We start from the raw sequence: 19722 nt of genomic DNA on the forward strand, positions 1-19722 counted from the left end.
CATATACAAAGCGAGGACAATGCCACTCTCTCAACCATAAATACTTCATATACAAAGCGTGGACAAAGTCATTCTCTCAACCAGAAATACTTCATATACAAAGCGTGGACAATGCCATTCTCTCACTCATACTTCCTTAAATAAAAAGAATCCATTCTCATGGCTATATTTAATTCACAAAGTCTAAACTGGAAGATGCCATACTGTAATTCGTAAGTAATTTTAAAAGTTGGACAATGTCATTCTCTCGCTAATTATCACTATGGCTCAGCTCGATCTGTAGACCACATTGGAAACAAGACTCGACTGGGCTGTTCTTTCACAAGCACATTATTACCTTGCTGGTGTTAAAATGATTATCTAGAAAGTACTGATGATGTTATTCTCACCTAAAATCACTGAGATAAGTCCAGGAAGTTCTCTTATACTTATACTAAGGAGACATTCATTAAGTTCAGACAGTAACATTTTCAACTGTAAGTAACGATACTTCATGAAGTCCAAACAATCTCATATTTTCACCATTAATTACTCTAAAGAAGTCCTAATGATAATCCCCAGAGCTGGTCTTGTTCCCTAAACTAGATCACATGATAATCACATTGTGCTTCAGACTGGCATACAACTAATCAAGCAGAGCCTGTAAAGTCTGGACAATGCCGTTCTTTTACCAATAATAAAAAACTAATTTCTACATTACTGCATAATCTTGATTTTCAGGTTCAGTGTTGAGCCATTTAAACTTTTACTTCACTATTACTTGGACTGGACAATTATGTATTCTTCTGTTCCTTCAGGGATTAATTAAGTGTTAATTTGTCGGAACAATCAATTACAAAATACTTTGAACGATATACTAGACAACAGGTATAAGAGTCTTGAAATTTTGTCCAGTGGTTCTGAAATGAGGAAGGCAACACCAGAAATCTTGTCCTGTGTACTAGACAATGGTCCTGAAGCTCACTAATATCTTGTGGAAAGTTCAGGCACAATTGAGCAATAAACATATAAATGTCTTTTGAATGTTTCTCAATTATATACTGTAAAACCTCTGTATAATGCCCCACTTTTTTATGTACTGTAGAACTGTATTTAGCCCCCCTGCTTTCCTTCACCACCTCACTTACTTCCCTTTTCTCAACTACTCCTCAATACATTTCAATTAATATATCATCAAAACCCTTTACAAAGCTGAACTTTGCTGGACAAATTGTAGCATTATTAGATGTTTTTTTACAAATATTTGCCAAAATCGAAGATTTTCTATGTCTATACAAAAGTCATTTGAATAATTTTTTGATAGCACACTATTTCTTCACATAAGCAATGGTGTATATTGAGACAAATACAGTACCAGCCCAGGCATCAAACAGTACCAGCCCAGGCATCAAACAGTACCAGCCCAGGCATCAAACAGTACCAGCCCAGGCATCAAACAGTACCAGCCCAGGCATCAAACAGTACCAGCCCAGGCATCAAACAGTACCAGCCCAGGCATCAAACAGTACCAGCCCAGGCATCAAACAGTACCAGCCCAGGCATCAAACAGTACCAGCCCAGGCATCAAACAGTACCAGCCCAGGCATCAAACAGTACCAGCCCAGGCATCAAACAGTACCAGCCCAGGCATCAAACAGTACCAGCCCAGGCATCAAACAGTACCAGCCCAGGCATCAAACAGTACCAGCCCAGGCATCAAACAGTACCAGCCCAGGCATCAAACACAAATCAAAACATTTTGAACGAATCAATTAATTATAAGATATCTTAAAACAGGATAAAGGAAATCAGGATCAGAAATATGTCAAAACTAATTACATGTGGAGAGGTATAAAAACAGGGAATATTTTGGAGGCTTTTCCTTTATGATATTAGGAAATATAATATATTTGTAGATTTTGCTTGAAAATGCATAGGGAAAATCTGAAATTGGATATTTCACTGAAACTGGGAATACATGCTATATACAGGTACCTATATACATCATAAACCGAACAACTGGTAGGTTTCCCTTTCACAAGCCACAAGTTTGAACATCAACATTAAAAGATCTGTTCCTTCTGCAAGCAAGAGCAGTCCTCCGTTTCCATGACACCTGTACTTACATAGTGGATCACTGATGTATCCCCCAAGTATACTGGTCTACTATTCAGCCTATATATTATTCTCTTTTTTATAACAATCCTTGTACCATTAAAGCTAGCAGTTTGAAGTCTGACTGATACACACATGTATATAACAACAACAATAAAACACACAAGCAAAGCCTGACAATTAGTGAACACAGCTTGGCATTTAGCAGCATCGAACATCAGCCACTTGCAATTAATTGGCCTATTTTACGATTAAATTACAAACATTGAAGACCATCTGTCATAGTTTACGACTTACCTTTCCGAGAGCGTGAGTTGCCACCCCTGTTGCTGTACGCGAGGCGTTGTATGCATCGTTTATCGCCATGACGATACCCTCGTAGGCATTGGCAGCCCTGAGAGCAAGGGCAGCTGTATCTCGAGTGTCGGTGTACACACTGTTTAAAATGGCAATACTTATTTTTAAGTAAATATTTATTATGCGTTGAACACAAATTCTAGTATCATGTGAAAAATGAGTGCTACAGAGAAACCTATTCCTGACATCATAATTTCCTGACATCTTATCATGTCTGGCCTTGTGTTGTACCAGTGTCATTGCATATTCTGATTCTGGGTATAACATCGTCATATTCACATATTTGACCTTTGTTTGAACTTTTGATGTAAATCTGTTCAGAAATATAGTCGATCGAGTCATTATAATGAATTGCAACTGGGAGGGACAGGACAGCAAAAATCAGAAAATACAAAATACCTCTCCAGCATTTTTGCCTGATCAACCAAGCTACCGGCATGAGTCTGTACGTCCAGTAGCTTCACATCCAAATCACTCAAATTGTCACTCAAATCCTGATCAATCACGTTGAGCTGATTGATGCCATCTTCTAGAGAATTTGACTGGTCGCTCACCGTCTACAATAGCGATCACATGATTGGGAAAAAAAAGAAATAAAACACATGGAAATTTTAAATATGGAGGAAACAACTTTGTACCTTCATTCAATCATTAATACTTAACAGTGTTTCATCATAATGTCATTTATTGCATGAAAACATGATATAAAGTAGAAACATATTATCTGTAAAAAAAATATTTTATAATTTATGTTATATGAAATACACAGAGAAACTAGAAAAAGACTTTCGGACATGAATGACCCCTTGGCCACATAGTTGACCTATTAATAGTAACATTGACCTTGACCTCCAACTTGGGACCCTGAAATACAAACTCATCTGAAGTATTCTCATACTTGACCATTGAATAAACTTTGATAAAATCTCATACTTCACCTTTGTATAAACTTTGATAAAGTCTCATACTTGACCTTTGCATATACTTTGATAAAAATCTGTTAAGACTTTAAATCTGTCGAGCCACGACATTGAGTCATAACGTAACAGACATGGGTAACACTACAGGCTCCCTTACAGACATGGGTAACACTGCAGGCTCCCTTACAGACATGGGTAACACTACAGACTCCCTTACTGACATGGGTAACACTACAGGCTGCCCTACAGACATGGGGAACACTACAGGCTCCCTTACAGACATGGGGAACACTACAGGCTCCCTTACAGACATGGGTAACCCTACAGGCTCCCTTAATGACATGGGTAACACTACAGGCTCCCTTACTGAAATGGGTAACACTACAGGCTGCCTTACAGACATGGGGAACACTACAGGCTCCCTTACAGACATGGGTAACCCTACAGGCTCCCTTACAGACATGGGTAACACTACCGGCTCCCTTACAGACATGGGTAACAATACAGGCTCCCTTACAGACATGGGTAACAATACAGGCTCCCTTACAGACATGGGGAACACTACAGGCTCCCTTACAGACATGGGGAACACTACAGGCTCCCTTACAGACATGGGGAACACTACAGGCTCCCTTACAGACATGGGTAACCCTACAGGCTCCCTTACAGACATGGGTAACACTACAGGCTTCCTTACTGACATGGGTAACACTACAGGCTCCCTTACCGACATGGGTAACACTACAGGCTCCCTTACAGACTTGGGTAACACTACAGGCTCCCTTACTGACATGGGGAACACTACAGGCTCCCTTACTGACATGGGTAACCCTACAGGCTGCCTTACAGACATGGGTAACACTACCGGCTCCCTTACAGACATGGGTAACAATACAGGCTCCCTTACAGACATGGGTAACAATACAGGCTCCCTTACAGACATGGGGAACACTACAGGCTCCCTTACAGACATGGGGAACACTACAGGCTCCCTTACAGACATGGGGAACACTACAGGCTCCCTTACAGACATGGGGAACACTACAGGCTCCCTTACAGACATGGGGAACACTACAGGCTCCCTTACAGACATGGGGAACACTACAGGCTCCCTTACAGACATGGGGAACACTACAGGCTCCCTTACAGACATGGGTAACAATACAGGCTCCCTTACAGACATGGGGAACACTACAGGCTCCCTTACAGACATGGGTAACCCTACAGGCTCCCTTACAGACATGGGTAACACTACAGGCCCCCTTACAGACATGGGTAACACTACAGGCTCCCTCACAGACATGGGTAACACTACAGGCTCCCTTACTGACATGGGTAAAACTACAGGCTCCCTTACAGACATGGGTAACACTACAAGCTCCCTTACAGACATGGGTAACACTACAGGCTGCCTTACAGACATGGGTAACAATACAGGCTCCCTTACAGACATGGGTAACAATACAGGCTCCCTTACAGACATGGGGAACACTACAGGCTCCCTTACAGACATGGGGAACACTACAGGCTCCCTTACAGACATGGGTAACCCTACAGGCTCCCTTACAGACATGGGTAACACTACCGGCTCCCTTACAGACATGGGTAACACTACAGGCCCCCTTACAGACATGGGTAACACTACAGGCTCCCCTACAGACATGGGTAACACTACAGGCTCCCTTACAGACATGTGTAACACTACAGGCTCCCTTACAGACATGGGTAACACTACAGGCTTCCTTACTTTATGTTAACATAATTTTATCATGAAAAGACATGACATTAGCCCAGGGTACCAGTAACATGCTAGCAACAGGTGCCCCACACTGAGTTGAGAGGTACAAATCTGGCTGTCGGCCTTGCCTGTCTACAAAGCCTGTAGCAGTATAATGTTCTTTGTTAACTATGCTTAGAGCGACTAAACCTGAGAGGTACAAATCTGGCTGTCAGCCTTGCATGTCTCCAAAGCCTGTAGCAGTAACATGTTCTTCATTAACTATGCTTAGAGCGACTAAACCTGAGAGGTACAAACCTGGCTGTCAGCCTTGCACGTCTACAAAGCCTGTAGCAGTATAATGTTCTTTGTTAACTATGCTTAGAGCGACTAAACCTGAGAGGTACAAACCTGGCTGTCGGCCTTGCATGTCTCCAAAGCCTGAAGTGCTTCGGCCACCTCTCTCTGGGACATCCTCAGGATCATCTCCGTATCTCTGCTGGATTCCTCCACTCCCTGCAGACGTAGCTGTTCAAGGTTGAAAGTTAATGACAGTTATCACAAGAGTAACTATAGAACATCCCCTTTAGTAATCCCCTTTAGTAAACTTTGAAACATTTACACATATCATATACGTATTAGTCTTTCAACACTACACTGATTGTCTTAATATAAAATCTGAAATGCTCCTCAATCCCCCCTGAACATCCAGTGTGTGCCAACGTGCCCTGCACTGAAATTCTTCTGAATCCCATATGAAGCATCTTGAAAGTTCCCACAACAACAAAATCTTCCTAAAGCCAATATGAAGCATCTTGAAAGTTCCCACAAATACAAAATCTTCCCAAAGCCCACATGGAGCATCCCAAGTGTGCCCACAACAACAAAATCTTCCCAAAGCACACATGGAGTATCCCGAGTGTGCCCACAACAACAAAATCTTCCCAAAACCCACATGGAGCATCCCGGGTGTGCCCACAACAACAAAATCCTCCCAAAGCCCACATGGAGCATCCCGAATGTGCCCACAACAACAAAATCTTCCTAAAGCCCACATGGAGCATCCCTAGTGTGCCCACAACAACAAAATCTTCCCAAAGCCCACATGGAGCATCCCGATTGTGCCCACAACAACAAAATCTTCCTAAAGCCCACATGGAGCATCCCTAGTGTGCCCACAACAACAAAATCTTCCCAAAGCCCACATGGAGCATCCAGAATGTGCCCACAACAACAAAATCTTCCTAAAGACCACATGGAGTATCCCGAGTGTGCCCACAACAACAAAATCTTCCCAAAGCCCACATGGAGCAGCCAGAATGTGCCCACAACAACAAAATCTTCCTAAAGCCCACATGGAGCATCCCGAGTGTGCCCACAACAACAAAATCTTCCTAAAGCCCACATGGAGCATCCCTAGTGTGCCCACTTACATCAATGATACTGAGGCTCAGCTGTCTGATCTTGGCCACGAGGGTCATGGTGTCGGAGGAGTTGGTGAGACTTTGTTGACCGTGTTCCTGTAGGCTGTACAGACTGTCGGCCAGGTCGTTGACGGCATTGGCAAGCCTCTCAGCCTCTTTCTCACCCGCAATGTGAGCATTCCTGAACCTGTCCAAGTCCACTAAGCACAAAATCATAGTCATAGTAAATATGTCCAAAATTACTCGATGGTATTTAAGATTTAACTTCTCATTGCTTTATTGACCTGTATAGTTACAGTATAGAGTATTAATTTAGAAGAGTCTGAATTCACAGCACTGTTTCTGAAACAAAGTCGGGGAATTGAAATTTTATGCAACACTGTTTTTAATTAGAAAAAACCCAACATAAGTTCAATTTCGAAAGCTCTTGGCGACTTATTTTAACTAAATATGTAACATATCCACCTCTACACCCCTACACATTTGGTTATTCCCCGATTCTATCAAGGTACTTACACTTGAAAATATCCATAACGGCAGAATCTGCTTTGTCCTTGATTCCGGTCATGTTGACTGCCATGATGTCATCCAAGAGATTGGTCGACTGCTCAATGTATGTGTCGATGTTTGTCACCTGGATACCCCTCAGGATAGTGGCAAGGACATCCTCGACATCCTGCATAGCCGCTGTGAGGTCAAGGTCATATAATAGTGAAGGTCATTTAACACCACTGTGAGGTCAGGGTCATATAACAGTGAAGGTTATTTAATAATACTAATGTATAGAGGGTCATTTTTTTCGGTAGAAAGATTATTTTTTACAGAGACCTTCCAATAATTTAACTTGACAGTAAATATCACTTTAGTCCATAATGCAGGACTAAAAATCTTGAAACTGTAATTCAAAGCTGTACAAATTTGTATGATTTCTCTTATAGCAGAATATCTTCGTATACAATATACAATTTATGTACACAGAATAGTTTACTATTTAATACTGTCAATGTCAGATTGAAGTAAGATAAAAATTTAGGCAACCTCACATATAAACTAGTGTTCAATTTTTGATCTGGAGTCAGATGGAAGGTCACAAAAGCAACAATTGTTTAAGGACCTCAAACCAAAATAAATCTTGTATCTATTATCCTGCAACCCTTCAATTTGCAAAAAGAAAGAAAAATCTTCAAAATTGTTTCTTCTTGAGAATGAGTCATCAACATCAATTTTAGCATAATTTTGGTAAAAGCTTCACTTTTGTGTTGAAGCTGCACTTTTCAATCATGAAATGTAATCTATAAACTTAATTTACCATTAGCACTGCTTACTTAATTTACCATTAGCACTGCTTACTAACTTACCATTAGCACTGCTTACTAACTTACCATTAGCACTGCTTACTTAACTTACCATTAGCACTGCTTACTTAACTTACCATTAGCACTGCTTACTTAACTTACCATTAGCACTGTTACTGCTATCATCAACTTCCTGTTCAAGGTCAAGGGCGTTGGTGAGGAATTGTTCAGATTCCTCCTTCACAAGGGCTGCAGACCTAATCTCCGTCTGAGACTGTAACATGTTAAAACCCGAACAGTGTACAACACAAACTTCGTCCAATTCAATTTATCCTAATAGTTTGCCTTTAAAAACAATTAGAATCAAACATGTAAATATTTAACGGTAAACACATACTGACCCGTTATTTTTCCCATGAGGGTACCTACATACAAAGCTTAATGTCCGTTCAGCTGAGATGTTCCCAAAACCAATATTTCAGCACTTAAGATCAATGTCAAAGGTCAAACTAAGGTCAATGACCTTGTTTCCTCATTTTAAGATGCAGTGGAACCCACTTATTATGATATATCGGTTATTATGACATTCCCCCCCCCCCCATGTACCAATTTTTTCCTTCTTAAACTAAGTAAAAAAATATCGTTTATTATGATATGGTCAAAGGTGTTGTCCGTGTGAAACACCTGGACAAATGAACAATAGGTCCGGCTAACTGTACATCGCCCGAGGTGATCACCTGTCCACTCCAGGTAAATTTTTCACACCTCACTTCACCCCAGTCAGCGGAAAACAATAGATGGACCATCGCTTGCTGGGTATACATATTAATCTTAACAAAACATGTGGTGCAGTTAATTGCTATCTAAAACTGAAATAATTAGGTCTACCAGTATTTCTAACACTAATTCCGATAAGAAAACGAGCATGCCTTTCACAGTTACCTTGACACGTCATGTGAGAAGATCATGCAGATTTCAATAAAAATATTACTTCAGAAGGAAGACATGTGTTTTTAATAATTTAAGCAATAGTTTCTCTATTGCATTAGAAGTTGATTTCCCCGTGTCTCCATTGAAAAAGTGTCAAAATTGGGACATACTGCCCTGACAGCATGGTTCCCGGAAATTGATCCAAATGGAATGTTATTGTCGTAAACAACTGAGGAAGGCTGCTTTATTTACAACTTACACCATTTTCTTTAAATACAATATTTGATTATTGTTAAAATGGGAATGTTTTGTTTTTTAAATGTAATTGTTTCTTTGCAAGTTGATTTCAACGCACGACTTGCGAGGCATGTGATAGTCACGTGATCGTAATTGACATAGCGCGGCAAAATAGTTTTACGCTAACGGGACACAATGTAACACAACTTCTCGTTGCAAAATCAGTAAATCATGACAATATTTATATCACTTCTTTCATCCTATTGACGGTAACATTACGATATTGTTAGCTACAAGTGTAGGATGTAGTTTAAAGATAGTTCTTAGGAATATGCTCGAAGTTATTTGAAAGTGAAAGTAGAATTTACATACTGATCATTTTGACGGAAAAACAAAATCTTCTTAAATTTTCCCAACACACTGATATAAATAACAATGAACAAATTATTTTAACTATTACTTTATCAGTTTGTATTTATATTTGTCCATGTTTCCACATCAATCTATGTCTGATTAATGTAGGACATCTCACTTCCGGTTCAGACAACATTAAAACGATCGAAAACAGCTTGACCGGATATTACGATAAATCGGTTATTATGATATTTTTCTCTGGCAAATAGAATATCATAATAATAATCCTAATAAGCGGGTTCCACTGTATGTCACACCACCTCCCCATAATGTATCTATAATATACAAAGTTTGTTGCCCATTCATGAAATAGCAGCCAAGTTACATTCCGGAAACAATTATTTTAGTTTTTTAGGTCAAAGTCAGAGATCAAATTTAGGTCAGTGACCTAGTTTTAGGATGCAACCCCCCCCCCCCCCCCCCCCCCCCCCCCNATGACGTAAATAAATACAAAACTTGATTACCATCGTGAAACAGAGGCTAATTTTGGCCAAGAAACCGAAGTCGAATGACTATTTTCATAGGAAAATTCATAAATCAATTATAAATGCAATTTGGTCTTTATATCCAAATTGATGGTAGATTCCTCTTTTTTGATTTCCCAGTCACAAGTACTGACCTTAGCGCTGGTTTCGTCGGCTTTCTGGATGATCTCAGTGACAGCCTGCCTCAGTGGGGTGAGGGAGAATGCATCATCTGCTTCCTTCATCATACCAATCTTGGGCTGAAAATTTAAAACATTAAAAATATTTCACCCTCAAAAGCTTCGTAAGTACTCTTCTTACAAATTTTCTGACTTTAATAAAAGAATTTTGGTCTTCCAGCCACTGCTAAGTCAGATCAGGGTATCTAAGTTGAGTCTATTCTCCATATTCCCTTGAGTAACAACACTACAGATAGTTCCAATAAAGTTTCAAGATATATTTCCTATTTCCTCACCCAGTGTTGTTGCTTACTCTCACCATCATCATCTCATCAGGGAACATTTACTCTTGTGCGATATGAATATCATGTGTGTTCCCTACAGATGTCTGACCTAGATTTACCTACAGATATCTGACTTAGATTTACCTACAGATATCTGACCTAGATTTACTTACAGATGTCTGACCTGGATTTACCTACAGATATCTGACCTAGATAATCTGACCTAGATTTACCTACAGATGTCTGACCTAGATTTACCTACAGATATCTGACCTAGATTTACCTACAGATATCTGACCTTTGTTAGAACTTGTCTTTCATCCATTTGTCTGTTTCGACAATAAAATATGTTTAAATCAAATCATATCTGACCTAGATTTATTTACAGGACAAGTATCGTCTACTAAGCAGAAAAAAAATATCTTTCCAGAACAACTGGTCTTATCCTTCAAGGATCTCTGTGGAAATCTTTCCTTTGTTTATACTTTGCTTTAGTTTCATTTATCTTTTTGTATAGAAAAAATGATTTTCTTTTAAGTTTAAGAAGTGACATGAAAAGTGAATTCATTATGATTTATGATCAGAACTCTTTCACCACTTCACATTCTAGTTACTAAAATAAGATAAAGTTTGACACATACTGCGTTTAGGGCAATGGACTCGTTGATGGCCTCAAGTCGTTTCAGGGCGGTGACTCCAACAGAGACTGTTGCTAGGTTACCCGTCAGACTAGTCAGATTTCTGTCCATGAACTCCAAATCGTCCAGCAAAATGTGCACACAGTTGTCACAGGCTAAAACACAGAGATATCAGATTGGACAGGAGTCAAATGACAACATTTCAACTTTTCTGCAGCTTTGGAAGATTATAATTGATAATTAATAGAGAAATAAATAAACATGGCCATTTGTAAATATCTCCAGACATTTGATAGTCAAAGAGTTAGTGGGAAGGCACCAACAAATAATTCCTTTCGAACAAATACAAGTACTTCATATTATTTTCATGAAGTTTAGTACAGATATTAAGAGTAACAAATGTTATTCTGTAAAAAGGGACAAGAAAAAGATTTTCAAGGTCAACTTACGACGGCACCCCTCGTTGGGTACAAGGATCCAGCGTGGTAGACATCGGTCACACCTGTCTCCTGTGACACCCTTGAGACACTGACATACACCGGTAAAGGGATTACAGGTCATAGCACCGTCTGACTCACAGTCACACTCTGGGGATGGTAACAAATATAGTCAGACTCTCGGAACATATTATACTCTCAGCTCAACTTGTTTGTTAGCTATCAACATCAGTGTAAAAAATTACTCAACAATAAAAGTTAATATTCAAGTGACAGTAGCTTACAGGAAGTAAGTTAAGAGTCTAAAGTAATAATAAGTTATGTTGTTTACTGCATCTAACATTTTTCCAAGTTACAGAAAGATGTATTGTTATTATTGCAGGTACTTCCATAACAAATTACAAAAAACACTTTTTATTGCAAAAGTTCACAATTTATAAACATTCAAATAAATTTAAATAGCTGAATCAGTTATCTGTCTTAAAATACCGACGATAAAATGTTGATACTTGCTTTGACATCCTGCCGCTGTGTAGTCGAAGTAGCCGTCCATACACTCGTCACACATAAGACCGGTGACGCCAGGCTGACAGGAACATTGACCTGAGACAAGGTCACACTGAAGGCTGCTGGCTGCTAGTCCACAGTTACAGTCCCGGCAACCCTCACAGTCATCAAACCCGTATGTGTTAGGCTGTGGATAGAGTTACTTCCCTTTGATTTTTTATATTTGGCTCATTGGTATGAATTAAACTTCATATTTGTAAATATCAAAATTTATGGTGTTTTATTGAAACTTAGTGTTTTAAAGGAACAAATTCGGAGTATGAACACCTAAATTATTTTGAACACATTTATCTGAGTGTTGAACACCTTAATTATTCTGAACACATTTATCAACTTGATGTTTGATTTTTCATTAAAAGGAAAATGAAACAAAAGTTGAGAATAAAAAGAATTTTAGCAAAAATTTCAGTTGCATCATTCCTGGTTTGGATTAGACCAAAGTTTCACATTTGGAATTTTTCTGAGCTTTTGGGTTATAAACCATGAAAAAATTCATAGACATTTCAGTTACAGATTACCCTAACAAGTGGATGTGTCCGAGATACAGATGTAAATGTACTACTCACGGCACAGCTGTCACAGTCGATACCCTGAACATTAGGTTTACATTGACACTGTCCTACACCATTGTCACACTGCTGGGTACCACACTGGTCACAAGTGCAGGCTGTAAGGATACAGGTGTGCTCATTACAGGTACAACACAGGTATTACATACATACATGTATATTCTAATTCATCAGCTACAACACAGGTAGTATGTACATACATGTATATTCTAATTATTGAGATGTAACACAGTATTTGATTGGTCAATTGAAATAATTCGTAATGTTATAACCACATTATATACCATCAGCAATTTTCATATTTGCATATGAATCCCAGATGGCAATTTTTAATGATGATATCAGTGACCCCAAAAGGTCAATGTATTCTGCCATACTTTGAATAATACTAATGTCACCATCCATGGCTGAGGGTCAATTTTGTTTTCTAGAAATAGCATCAAAAGTACCATTTCATGATTTATTCTTTAGATGATTTCAGCTGATATGAATTAGAATGGGGATAATCTTCCTGTATGCTGAGATTTACTGTATGTTACCAAGAAAATGTAATTTGCAACACTATAATCACGATATATTGCTGCAAATCTTGATCCCCCCTCATTGGCTCCAGTATATTGGTACATGTATAATGGATACAGGAGTAGCAGGCCATCACCAATACATGATGTATGGATATATAATGATAAATAATAAATACAGACTTCATAATTCACAAGTTTCCATTACCTTGACAATTTTTGGCATTGACGGCATCACCGTACCACCATTCACGACACTGGGAACAGTCTGCACCTGTCGAGTTGTTACCGCACACAAGACACGAACCCGTCACCTCGCTACATGATCCACGGTTAGACATGTCAATATTTCCAGAGCACTGACACATTTCACACCGACCACCCTGTTCGTTGGGGTTACCATAGTAACCTGGGGAACACCTATAAAACGGAGGATTAGAATGAGAAAAGATACATTTGAAATGAGATTGTCTGTCGTTTTTATCTCAGAGTTTAACATATTCTAAACGGCTGTGACTGCATAGCAAAGTGCTATCTCACCGACACATGCATGACACCGACAAAATTACCCGAACTTTTTCACCTGTTGTTTCCATTCCCATCCCGCCCTTGTTGTTTCTGTACCTGCTCTCAGTAAGCCTTGCCTTACGGTACGGTACTTACCGATCACAGGTACGGTACTTACCGATCACAGAGAAGACCTGCGTAGCCGGGTTGACAGTCACAGGAAACCATCTGACCGTTGTATACATTACATCCAAACGCAAAGCTGAAACAAGAACAGATAACTGAAACAGGAACAGATAACTGAAACAGGAACAGATAACTGACCACTTTGGTCTTAACCAATATACTGCGCTTAATACTTAAACATTGACCCTAGAATTTGAGTGCAAACATGGCTTTGATCGAACGAGACAGTTGTTTTGGCTGTAACCTTGATCAAATGAGACAGTTGTTTTGGCTGTAACCTTGATCAAATGAGACAGTTGTTTTGGCTGTAACCTTGATCAATTGAGACAGTTGTTTTGGCTGTAACCAATTGTTGTTGACTTAAATCATTTAGGATATAGACCATTTTACTTATTATCACATTGTTCTCCAACATATGACAGGTGATATAAAGCTCAAAATACTTTAATGTGTAATTTCATGTTCAGAAAACAAATACTGTTACTAACTTGTTACTGGCCACAGGAAGAGGACAGCTACAGATGGTACAGCTCTCCCGGGACGGGTCGCCATAGTGACCAGGTAGACAGGTCTCGCAGTGGTCTCCCATAGTGTTGTCAAGGCAACCCTGTCGATAAACAGAGATGTCAAAATACTCCAACATATTCAATGCTGTGAAATTATTGAAATGGAACACGACTGCATTTTGCACTTTCAGAACTGATGGGTGCTTCTGGTATTTAGTGAAACCTTTTTTAATATTTGAAGTTTGGTAGATCATATTGGTGTTCCAGATTTACATTTGGTAGGATTGATTTGAAGAGGTAAATCAGTCCATGAAGAACCAGTTTTAGTTTAACTCCACAAACTCCTAGTAACCTTTATACTTACAAGACACATGCCAGTGTCTGGATCACAGGTATCGGTGTGCCTGTTACACATACAAGGTACACACGCACCGAGGAATGGTGCATTCGGTGTTCGGTAGTATCCCTGTGAACAGCTCTACAAAATAAATACGAACCACTCTAGAAATGTAAAGCTTTTCCAATAATCATTGGTAAGTCTATTTCAAACTTTTTACTTAGCACTTTATAACGACAAACTTTTCGTAATTTCTTTTAACATTTTTTCTTAAATCTGAAAAAATTGTAAACTCTTTTACACCGATTTCTTTTTCTGCACACATCTTATGGTTTATGTCATTACACATTTTTATATCATGTGTCTGTCATACCACAAAGATATTTGTCAAGAAGTGTACAAGTTTTGGTCCCCCACCTCGCAGGATGTGCCAGTGTAGCCGGGGGGACAGTTACACTGCTCCACAGACAAGGCAGGGCCGTCATCACCGTCAGCCGCTGCCACCAACATAGTCACGTTCATCAACCTGTCACATAAAAACAGGATACTTCAGGTGTGTAGGAAATATTCATGAAACAACTTCGGTCATTTTAATGTCACATTCCGCAAACAAGATGGGTCCATAAAATACTTATTGTTCAGGTTACTACAAACTAATTAACACAACCTTGTCAACTTAGTCACAACTTAACTGGTAGTCTTGCTATCAGACAAACTTCCAGTTATCTATCAGAAATATCCCCATGATCTAGCACCTCCTTAAGCTGGAACGAAAGGGAGGCAGAGGAATAAAATCCCATCCTCGTCACCAATGCCCTTCCTCGTCGTCAGGGCGAATAATCATTCGGTGTTAATTACTACTTCAACTTCAAATTATTGATCAGTGGTACAGTTTACCTCTTACTAATTAGAACAATTCAGATACAAGAAATTTCAAAACTTGGAACAGATACTTCAAAGCAGTCCTGAATGGACCATGAAATTAATAACGACATGAATCAAATCTCTGTGAAGCTTTGTGGAGACCCTGACTTTATGTGTTTGTGTATATTTTACATCAGAAGTACCTGAGCTGGTCTACGTTGGTCGTGAAGGCCGATCTAATGTGCATAGACTGGAGGTCCACCAGGATTGACATGAAGTTGTCACGATTCACAAACCTACTGGTGTCGCTGTACACGAAATGGGTCTAAAAGAAAGAAAATCAAATCACATGACCATATCACAATGCCACAGCACACATAACAATGTAATCACAGTTCTTGATGTTTTTCCACAATATTTATAACCCACAATCGAGTCGGAACCCTGGGCACTCCAAACTCGAGACAAATGCTTTACAGCTTAATCTACTTGCAATATTAAATGAAATAATTCTGCAGTTACACTTAAAACCACCTTTTTGATTTTGATTTGTGTGAAATGTACAATAAGAGATGTATATTCCTTATTCAAATGAACAGGAATATAAATTGAAGATAAATCTATTTACTAATAAACAGGAAATTCTATCTAACAAAAGCAGTATATGAATAGGCTAGCTACACCTGAAAAGTTTTAATGAACAGAAGTTACCTCCATTACTTAAGTAATGCTTCGTTAAAAAAAAAACTTCTCAGATACTCTCAGAACTCCAGAACTCATCCCAAGCAAGGAAAAAAATCAAAGATGTGACTCCTGTGAGAGGATGTTTACATGATATATGTATACTCATATGATATTTTACATGATGTATCTGTGAAGACAAAAAAACCAAAAACAGTTACCTCCACCATGGGCACGGTGACTTCGTAAACACGATTTCCCTGGTAGTCTGCAGCATCAAGCTTGTGTACAATTGTCATGTTCCTTCCCTGTACACAGAAATAACATACAAGATCAATACACATCTCATGTATTATAATCATGACAGAGAAACCAGCAAAACTTATCAATCAAAAAGAATCAGTCTAGCTTCGTTCAAATTTTAAAACGTGTCTTAGAAGTATTAATCCAAGTGTTATTATCAACATAAATTTAAAGCTCAATCCCCTTTTTGAAAATTTGATGAGAAAATGCTGGTCATTTTTATTTTACAGTTAACAACAATCCTTTATTACAAGACCTGACTGGATTTAATAATAACTACCAAGAACCATTTCATGTAGGAGAACAGGCCATTTACTGTGAGAAAATGCTGGTCATTTTTATTTTACAGTAAACAACAATCCTTTATGACAAGACCTGACTGGATTTAATAATAACTACCAAGAACCATTTCATGTAGGAGAACAGGCCATTTACTGTGGGAAAGTTAGACTTTTTTCCATATTACTATAGGACAATAAAATGTTTACTGAAAGGCAGTTTAGAATTAATTTTTGAAAGAATTTATTGCAGATATTTGCACTGTTTACTGCTTAAGAGTTCAACATTTACTGCGAGACTTATGACATTTACTACGAGACTGTATGACATTTACTGAACGACTGTATGATTTATTGCGGTACAACTTACGGTGAGAACTACAGCAGGTCCCTCAGCCTCCTCCTCTGTCGTGGGGTCCTCAAGCATGTAGATGAAGGAATATTTTAGGCCACCTCCGTAAGATACCACCTAAACAAACCAGTTTGTTTTACTGTTTTCTTCAAAACATTAAATTTGATGTTGAATTACCAAATATTATGACCTGTAACAAATTTTTGTTGCAAGGTTTTACTGATTTCTGATAATTTTTAAATAGCATCCATCACCTAGGTTTGATTGTCTGAAAAAGGTTCATATGGACTGTGTAACACATTTTATAAGCTTTGCATCTGATAAGGAATTTCTCCACAAAAATGGACACTGTTAGTTCATAGATAGGACTTTGACACCTATATATGACCTCTTTATTTGGAATAACATAATTGAACATCATCAGTACATTCTGCATTGTCACTCTGAACCCGGATATCCTTTTTACCTGCAGCATGACTGAAATTTACACTAGGTCTGTAGCTTAATGTCCCATACTGACCTTGTTCCGGAGGTATACTGACCTTATTCCCGAGGTATACTGACCTTGTTCCCGAGGTACACTGACCTTGTTCCTAAGGTATACTGACCTTGTTCCTGAGGTATACTGACCTTGTTCCGGCGGTATACTGACCGTGTTCCGGAGGTATACTGACCTTGTTCTGGAGGTATACTGACCTTGTTCCCGAGGTATACTGACCTTGTTCCTGAAGTATACTGACCTTGTTCCCAAGGTATACTGACCTTGTTCCTGAGGTATACTGACCTTGTTCCGGCAGTATACTGACCTTGTTCCTGAGGTATACTGACCTTGTTCCAGCGGTATACTGACCGTGTTCCAGAGGTATACTGACCGTGTTTCTAAGGTATACTGACCTTGTTCTGGAAGTATACTGACCTTGTTCCCGAGGTATACTGACCCTGTTTCTAAGGTATACTGACCTTGTTCCAGAGGTATACTGACCTTGTTCCGGCGGTATACTGACCGTGTTCCGGAGGTATACTGACCTTGTTCCCGAGGTATACTGACCTTATTCCCGAGGTATACTGACCTTGTTCCCGAGGTACACTGACCTTGTTCCTGAGGTACACTGACCTTGTTCCTGAGGTTTACTGACCTTGTTCCAGCGGTATACTGACCGTGTTCCGGAGGTATACTGACCTTGTTCCAGAGGTATACTGACCTTGTTCCGGCGGTATACTGACCGTGTTCCGGAGGTATACTGACCGTGTTCCGGAGGTATACTGACCGTGTTCCTGAGGTATACTGACCTTGTTCCAGAGGTATACTGACCTTGTTCCCGAGGTATACTGACCTTGTTCCTGAGGTATACTGACCTTGTTCCTAAGGTATACTGACCTTGTTCCAGAGGTATACTGACCCTGTTTCCAAGGTATACTGACCTTGTTTCCAAGGTATACTGACCTTGTTTCCAAGGTATACTGATCTTGTTCCGGAGGTATACTGACCTTGTTCCCAAGGTAAGACTGTGGAGCGACCCAGTAAATGACAGAATCAGAGTCGGTGATGAAGGTCTGGACATTCAGAATGGCCACAATATCTCCAGCCTCTCGCACGGCACTCGGCTCCACATTTGTTGCTGTCCATCCTGCCATGTCTTTGTGCTGTGTGGAAGCAGAAAGAAATAATTACTAAAATCAGTTGTTTTCCTTGATGTATGATTAATCTGTTGTAATTTAGATCTGATCTCTCAGACTGCTGTATTTCATAACAGGTTCAATAGGCGTTAATAATTACCGGTAAGTCGCGGATAAGTCTATTTTATGAACCAATCGGAACAGTCCATCAACACAGTAAGATTATCCATGAACAACCAATAGAACATAAGTAAACAGGTAAACATTAAATGACACTAATATTGAAATGAAATGTCCCGCTTGACCTATTCAACATTTACTGGGAGAAAGTCTACTGTGAGACATCCTATTAGAGCAAGCTTACCATTCCCCAGGTGTAGACTGAGCTGTCACATGTCTGAGTCGTGCCAAAACAGAAACAGCTGGTACAACCCTTCGGATTACGAGGGTCAAGGTTGAACTTTCCAGGCTGACATCGGTCACACCTACCCGCATCAACATTGGCCTTCACACAAAAAAATATTATCATTTATAATATATCAACTGATCTTATTCAGGAATATTTAAAGAAATAGAAATATTGAGGTTTTTAGCTCACTTAATGATTAAATCAAGACTTATCAAGACTTTATTTTCTTACACTTAGTCATAAAAAAATATAATTACTTAAAAAAGGTAGTGACATTAGAATCATTTCTTGGCCGATTTTGTCTGGACTTGGATAAATATCCTCGACCTGGAAGTCTTCCCATGATGCAACACAATATTTACCTTACAGAGACACTGTCCGTTGGTTTGGTCACAGATGGTTTGTTGTGTGCCGATCGTGTTACAGTTACACTCCTGACAGTGTGGGAAGGCATAGAACCCGATATGACAGGTATCACACTTGCGTCCCTCGATGTTCTCCTTACAGCTACAAACGAAGCATCACGGAAACGTCATGGAAACATCATGGAAACACTTGTTTACACTATTTTACGCCAATAAGTAATAAAAACTAATGTTATTTGAAAAGGTTCCATTCTAGCAATTAGGTCTGAA

The 19722-nt window shown here is 39.2% G+C and overlaps 1 protein-coding gene across 2 annotated transcripts in view; it reads right to left on the reverse strand.

Moving 5' to 3' along the window:
* LOC110448329 (laminin subunit alpha-like) overlaps positions 1-19722 on the reverse strand; it is a 92541-nt gene that overhangs the window by 28966 nt on the left and 43853 nt on the right. For both annotated transcript variants that reach the window (XM_021494505.1, XM_021494504.1), the window contains 22 exons: positions 19450-19594; positions 19043-19183; positions 18550-18705; positions 17080-17178; positions 16350-16436; positions 15651-15772; positions 15001-15109; positions 14611-14724; positions 14229-14347; positions 13733-13816; positions 13256-13467; positions 12524-12624; positions 11904-12084; positions 11403-11540; positions 10957-11108; positions 10008-10112; positions 7970-8081; positions 7029-7199; positions 6522-6712; positions 5500-5616; positions 2851-3008; positions 2392-2530 (listed from right to left, as the gene is read on the reverse strand). In XM_021494505.1, the coding sequence (XP_021350180.1) occupies positions 2392-2530; positions 2851-3008; positions 5500-5616; positions 6522-6712; positions 7029-7199; positions 7970-8081; positions 10008-10112; positions 10957-11108; positions 11403-11540; positions 11904-12084; positions 12524-12624; positions 13256-13467; positions 13733-13816; positions 14229-14347; positions 14611-14724; positions 15001-15109; positions 15651-15772; positions 16350-16436; positions 17080-17178; positions 18550-18705; positions 19043-19183; positions 19450-19594 (2953 nt within the window). The remainder of the gene's footprint in view (positions 1-2391; positions 2531-2850; positions 3009-5499; positions 5617-6521; positions 6713-7028; positions 7200-7969; positions 8082-10007; positions 10113-10956; positions 11109-11402; positions 11541-11903; positions 12085-12523; positions 12625-13255; positions 13468-13732; positions 13817-14228; positions 14348-14610; positions 14725-15000; positions 15110-15650; positions 15773-16349; positions 16437-17079; positions 17179-18549; positions 18706-19042; positions 19184-19449; positions 19595-19722) is intronic.

This window comes from Mizuhopecten yessoensis, unplaced genomic scaffold, assembly GCF_002113885.1.
Source record: "Mizuhopecten yessoensis strain PY_sf001 unplaced genomic scaffold, ASM211388v2 scaffold4001, whole genome shotgun sequence".
Taxonomy (NCBI): Eukaryota; Metazoa; Mollusca; class Bivalvia; order Pectinida; family Pectinidae; genus Mizuhopecten; species Mizuhopecten yessoensis.